At 34.4% G+C, this 7346-nt stretch overlaps 1 protein-coding gene across 2 annotated transcripts in view; it reads left to right on the top strand.

Annotated features, from left to right (window-relative positions):
- The first annotated feature begins 971 nt into the window (after positions 1-971).
- Positions 972-7346, top strand: part of LOC110448368 (adhesion G protein-coupled receptor F5-like) — a 31447-nt gene continuing 25072 nt past the window's right edge. Inside the window, exons 1-5 of one of the 2 annotated variants that reach the window (XM_021494558.1) lie at positions 972-1119; positions 2285-2334; positions 4570-4627; positions 5186-5458; positions 6787-7059. In XM_021494558.1, coding sequence (XP_021350233.1) covers positions 2293-2334; positions 4570-4627; positions 5186-5458; positions 6787-7059 — 646 coding nt within the window. In that variant the 5' untranslated portion in view covers positions 972-1119; positions 2285-2292. Of the gene's footprint in view, positions 1120-2137; positions 2335-4569; positions 4628-5185; positions 5459-6786; positions 7060-7346 lie in introns of those variants that run through there. The other variant, XM_021494559.1, reaches the window with a different exon arrangement.

Raw genomic sequence — 7346 nt, 5'->3', positions numbered from 1 at the left:
CTCTGTGACTCCGGTAGTTATAGGAGTTTTACCTACCGGAATTGAGAGATCCCAGTAACTCTGTGACTCCGTTGGTTATAGGAGTTATTACTACCGGACCTGAGTAATCTCAGTAACTCTGTGACTCCGTTAGTTATAGGAGTTTTAACTACCGGACCCGAGTGATCCCAGTAACTCTGTCCACTCCAGCAAAAATATATTACAGCTTCTTGGCTAGTTAAAGAATAATTGAAATTCATGCTAACGAAGAATATTTTAATTCGCAGTGAAAATAAGTGGATCAGTAAGGCAAAATAATGGCAATCGTCGTTATATTGTAGCATAGATAAGAAGATTTTTGATGCGAAAATACAAAATCTGTTGTTATTTCGCGACGAAATGTAATTTTTACCGGGGAAAATGGCAATGATAAGCGTTGAAAAATGAAGAGTCAGGCCTCTTTAAATTGACGCAATGAGTTTGATTTGAGATCTTGTTTTGTTTGTTTCATTAATTCACAAAGAAAAGGCGATTATAATTATCGTTATTTCACTCAAATCGCGACATATATGCCACCATTTTAATGTAATTTTCAAGTTATTGACATCGGGAGATAGACAGGAAATTTTTCGACGAACGTGTACAGAAATCTTAGGAAATTATACACTCTCATATATGATTATTAGGATGCTACGACACAAGTGTTGTTCAAAAGAAAATCTTCAAGAGAGGAATTCTATTTTATTAAGAGTCAGTTTGACGAGATTATTTCGTTGTGCCAGCATAACATACCCAAGGTTGTGTAAACATTGATACGATGTTTACACGAAAATCCCATTATCATCATCCCTGTAAACAAATAAGGCGAAAGAAAACAAACAGAACTTGTGATGATATAGATAAAACCAAGCAATGTATAACAATCGATTTTAATATCTAATAATAACGGAAATTTTAACGAAGTCCACCTTCTGTTTCACCACGTGTCTACAAGTTAAAATTAAACGCATTTATCGTAGGAATTCGTATCTCCAACGCTATATTTTCTATGGAACTGGTTGGATGTGTCCCCTACCGTAAGAGAAGTGTGAAAGAAATCTGAACAACTTTGCCCGGACAGGGCTGACCTCAGGAACACAAGTAAGGCTTAGTTTAAGAAGTGATAGCGTAAAGACCCAGGACGATCTTAACAACACTAGCAAGGCGTAGTTGTAGAAGTGTTAACGTAACGGACCAGGATGATCTTAACATCACTAGTAAGGCCTAGTTATAGAAGTGTTAACATACCGGACCAGGACGATCCTAACATCACTAGTAAGGCCTAGTTGTAGAAGTGTTAACGTACCTGACCAGGACGATCTTAACATCACTAGTAAGGCCTAGTTATAGAAGTGTTAACATACCGGACCAGGATGATCTTAACATCACTAGTAAGGCCTAGTTATAGAAGTGTTAACGTACCTGACCAGGACGATCTTAACATCACTAGTAAGGCCTAGTTATAGAAGTGTTAACGTACCGGACCAGGAGGCCTAAAACCGCTAGTTAGGCCAAGTTATAGAAGTTGGACCATTTTATCACTTGTGTATGAGGTTTTGAGATAACCAACACTGCTATAAATATAAACTTTATCTATTTCACAACAATTGTGAAATAAGTTATTTCAATTTATATAAATCACTCTTGGTTGCCCGGATGTTATCGCCCGGGTGGTCTTAACGTTGGAGGAAACCGGAGTACCCCATATCTTTTCTCGTCCGATCGGGGAATCGAACCCCGACTGCCTTGATGAAAGGCAAGTGCGCGAACCACCGCACCATTCGAACAACAAAACTGCTATCATGGTCTTAGTAAGGTAATCTTTCTATACCAGCATACAACGTCGGAACGTTGTAACAATACTGATGTTTATATACATATCCACGTGGATTAGAATAACCATACCGTCATACCCACTGCTTATCACAGAGTTACCAATATAGAAAAAGTAGGCGCAGATTAGTACGACCATCATTTCGTAACACACTACAATGTAATTATATTTAATGTACCAGAGCATTTAAAAAAAGAACATTGATACAAATCTGACCTGTATCATCATGTGATTGACGTGTTTTCTAGCGTTGTCTCACCCCTCACCTGCAGACGACATCATAGCTACGGGCATATTGACATTCTGCCAGCAGCCAATCGTTGTGCTTCGTGTGCCCCTCTTTGGGAGGTATCTCTTTAGAGTGATCGTTATCAGTATTGAAAAGGATTGACAAATCTTAATCTGACGACATTGTGTAATATATATTTTCAGTTGTGAAGATGGAAACAAAGATACACAGAGCGATTTTTATAACTGGCTTGGTAAGTTATCTATTTTATCTTGGTTAGTTGTATGCCATTTCAGTATTTTGTTTTGGAAAACAGCATTTTGTGCAAATTGTGATGGAATACGAAATGATGAAATGATGGATAAACTAACTAATGAAGGCTACAGGCTTAGGTTTATTCATGCAAGATTGTCTAAATCCAAAGTGCCACTTCCAACTTTAATACACTCATAAACGATTATTAATTTCATTCTACTACGTCATAAAACCACCATATATTTTACGGTCGACCTTAACATTTGATTAATTTCAATTTAGTTTCATCGCACGTGCTAGATTGCATATCGGCCTTCACTATAACACAATACGAGGGCTTCCGAATGTTCCGTTTTTAAAATGTATCTGCGATTGTATTCAGAGTGAAAACTGTTTTGTAATTGATATATAGCTTTATATACCAATTCATAAATACTACTTTTCCTTTTGACAGAATTTCTTCTTTTTTGTTTTTACACCAGCCACAATAAAATCATAAAAGATAATATTTACTGATATTTAAACCCAACAAACGTCAACCGTAGACTTTTTTTTTATAATTTAGGTTCTTTTATCTGGTTTGAAAGTTGTTTTATATTAGAAAAGGTTCCTGCATACTATCCTATTATGATAATATTTTATCTTTCTTAGCAGACATAGTTTTCTATCATTTTGATATCTATAGCAATTCTCTAACCTGTTTTGAGATAATGTTCAATTGCGGTTTTGATATTCGAGGGACCACTTATACATATTAATAATGTGATAACTCTTTACCAGGAAATTGTCGGTGCAGATTTTCGTTAACTTTTGGCATTTTATACGCTCTACCATATGTAAAAGACAAGTTATTATCACAGCGAATATTAGTTAATAACGTAATAAACACAGTGTCATACGTATAGGGAAAAATTAACACGAGCGAATATGGATTTTTCTGGCGTAGAGCAAATGATTGACTTGGCGAAAGTCTCGGACTATATTAACAAATTGAGCTGAAATACTACACGTGGTGTACTTTCAAAGCATATGCAATGTTAAACCCAATCAGTTATGTTTCTATGTCATTATAAAATAAAATAGACCGAGAATCAAGCCGTGAGGATGATAATAATTCGGGGTTCTTATATACCGCTTATCACAACCTAGTTCTTACTTGTTTGAAAACGCGGTTGCATTCATTAAAGAGCTCATCATGAATCTCTTTTTTTCTTAGTCCTTTAATTTCACTTTTAGATAACCTGAAATGTGTTGTCTTTAAATAACAAGTAATGTATGACCACGACGAATGTATCTATCCTCCTGATATTGGAATCAAGGTTACTAGAGACTCTTCTGCATCAGCAAATGTCCCAAATCTTACAACATGATCAACCGGGACGGCCTGTTACTAAGCTGTTCGATAAGCTGAACATTTCTTTTTATTGCTTCGATCGTGATTATTTACCCCTTGCCCGGCTTGATAATAAATATATGTTTCCCCTAACTACAGTGTCAACATGTCGCAGTACTAATTCGATCGGTGTTAACGCATTCACCCCTGAATGTCATAATGAACTATTCCAACATTTGAATTGGAAGAGTTCAAATGTGTCTTAAGGGGTGAACGAGTTAAAGGGTTTGCTTTGAACATCATGATTACCATTACAGATGCCAACGGCTGACGGACAACTCAAATATGCAGGTTGAAGAAAAGTATTGACAAGTTTTATGTTTTTTTTTAAATGGTGTTAAGGTACATTTCTCTTGTCCATCATGGAATTTTATGATATCGTTGTTCCTTAGAGTGTCATGGTCTTTATCCGGCTTCGACTTGAAATTTGTCATCATTTTGTATTTTTTTGTAAGTAGGACTTGGGGATCTAAGGTTTAATTTTTACAAAAGCATCTATATAAGATAATTTATGAACCGCTTTGAGACGACCTACGAACTAGGTTGTGATAAAGCGGTATATAAGAACCTCGAATTATTAATATATTATTATTATAACTATGAAAATGTTGATGGGCGTATTTCTGTATACTCATATTTCAATGATTGATACCGCTACATCAAGTTTCCATAAAATACACGGCGAGACTAAACGGCATTTCAGGGTAAATTTCGTCAAATAAATAACGCTAGAACCGTCAATATCATTGATAAATAACAAATACATTACCAAATACGTGTGGTTTCTATTGCGTATCAAATTCTTTGTCACTTTATTGTATGTTCGTTTTATTATTTCAGTGCCATGTCCTTCTTGTGTTAGGTCATACAAAGGAAAATTCTCTCCGGAGGACATCTAGTGAGTATCTTCAACAAGATTCATGAGTTTGGAAGTATAGATATATGTTATATCTATTTTCCTTTATACACAATTAGTGTACGTATTCAATGAGTCGCAGCGTTGCAGGACCGACTGGTCCTTTGACAAGACGATATCTTCTGAGTGTTAGGTACGTTTTCTACACAGATCTCTTAATTTTGTGTTTGTTACAGAAGAATCATTTCCATTAATCTGATTATGAATCACATATATGTTCTCTGTTGTTGTTGATAAGCTTTGATAATTACACTTATGGTCTCACATCCATAATTAGGCTGAAACAGATACTGTTTGATACTTTCACACATGAACTATGATGAAATGTTATTACATAAAGTGATTGCAATTTTTTCACTATCAAACTTTGGTTATGTTGCAGATACTTTAGAATGATATCTAGATTTAAGATTACAGTGATGGTCTAAAGATTTATCTTTAACAAGAGTGATTAATAAAAGAAGACATATTTTGTTTCATAATTTTTATAAAATGGATAAAGTTAATATTTTTTTTTAAATAATTGTATTTCTTTCAAAGATCTTCCTGAACCACCGGAAGTTGTTGAAGCCATTGCTCAAACTACAACTACTATCACCATTAACATCACTGCTCCATACAATGACGTCATTACAAAATATAAAGTTGATTACGACGTGTACTCAATCCCTGTTGATGCAAACGAAAATGCTTCAAGTACTATTTTTACCACTCCTGCAACTCTGGTTCCGGGGAGCGCATACGCATTCCATGTGAAGTCAATTGACGTCGGCGTTGAAAGTAAAACTTACACTGGAGCAATAGGATATACATGTAAGTTTACAGTTAAATCACAAATACTTAGTCAACATACATATACTAGAAAAGGGACATTTCGAATCTTATCTCTTCCAACTATTCACGATAGAGAAATTTTGCTTTTGAAATGAAGCACAGTAACTATTGCTATATATTTATCACTGTATATTTGCGCGTGCATGTTATCGCACTGATTAATTAAACGCGAAACTAGCGAAAAACGTCCGCTTGTGATATTCTATAAATACAAAAATTCACAATGTCTTGGATACTCCTTAATATTGAATGTATTGATTTACCATTGCCCTTAAATATAACATTTCTTTTGTCACATACATACTGACTAATTGTCATAAACAATTTATATATCCAGGAAGATATATATAATGCACACATGTTCCTTAAATTATTTTGTCCCGAAAGCAAGTTAACCTAAAAGTGCTTTTACCTTTGTATAATTATTGCTAGCCGAATGGTTGTTTATATATACATGTATGTTGTAAAGTATGGATATCATCCAATAGACATGACGTCACAAGATCTTGTAATGTAACATTATGATATAATGTATTACATTCTATCATATCATTTTCTATTCTAAATTTAAAATCATGCATTGATTAATAAAAAGTCAAACCCAACATTTCTTAAATATCTAGGTTATGTAATAAAGCTCAGAAGAATACTATATCTAGTAGCGTAGATGAATCGAGTCATTGCGGTACATAAATAACAATTATTGTACATACGCTTACAGCGTAGGCAAATCGACATCGATTTTGTGGACAACTAGTACATATTTTACACCTTTGTGTGCATACGCTTCACTGGTCATTTTTCTGATGAAGATGACAGTGTACATATCGTTCTAGTCATCAAAACGTCACATAGAAAATCTCATTGGTTGTGTAAAAAGAACTTTTCATAATCCATACTTATCAACACGAAGATAATGTTTAGGAATACTACATCTAGTTGATGATGTTCGAAGATAATATTTTAGGACACTCACTCTATTAAAATTATCTCATAAACAATCACCATCCATTGCATACGTTCAAGTTACATAATTTAATAACAGTTTTAACGACCAAATGCAATGTAAATGCCAATTGAGTCAAGAGTTCTATTGTATAACTATTTTATTCTTATGCTCTTTTTCCACTCTCATAAGAAGACTATATACTCATTCACACAAATCATGAGTAGAAGATTTTTTTTTGTTCGTTTTTCTTTTCTATTATTTAGTCTAATTACTTATTATCAAACTGTTGCTCTTGCATTCATTTTTGATATTTTACACCAATTGGTGCTAATTTTCACACATTACTTTAAATGTTTAGTACCGAATCCCCCGCGTGATGTCACAGTGGTGGATCGGCGGACAACTCGTGTCATTCTAATGGTACAACCTGGAACAGGCCATCATGACACGTTCTGCGCAGTATACTTCAGCGTGCTACATCCTGGACAGTCAAAAAACATATCTGATAAAAGCGTGTTGCTATCTATACCGGATCTTCTGCCAGGGACCTCTTACAACATATCCGTGTTCACAATAGCCAACAATATATTGAGTACCAGAGCAAAGCTTAATGGGATGATTATCTCAACACGTGAGTTTACATGTTTTTTGTTTTGCATTTTCTGGTTCTTGGTTCCCGCTTTGGTGCTTTCGTGTCAATCACATGTTCTGAAAATATTTTTTGTAATCTCGCTATGAAAACAAATATGGGAACTATATGAATATATACAGAAAAAAATTCGCGTATGTTAGACATATAGAGGTTCCCCAATTCGAAATGTTTGATTATCGTGTTTATTTAGCTCGAATTAGGTAATTTTCAAAAATTGTATTTTCCAATTTGAAAATTAACTAATGAGAAACATGATAAACATGATA

This window comes from Mizuhopecten yessoensis, unplaced genomic scaffold (genome assembly GCF_002113885.1).
Source record: "Mizuhopecten yessoensis strain PY_sf001 unplaced genomic scaffold, ASM211388v2 scaffold4025, whole genome shotgun sequence".
Classification (NCBI taxonomy): domain Eukaryota; kingdom Metazoa; phylum Mollusca; class Bivalvia; order Pectinida; family Pectinidae; genus Mizuhopecten; species Mizuhopecten yessoensis.
This window is presented reverse-complemented; position numbering and strand designations above follow the sequence as displayed.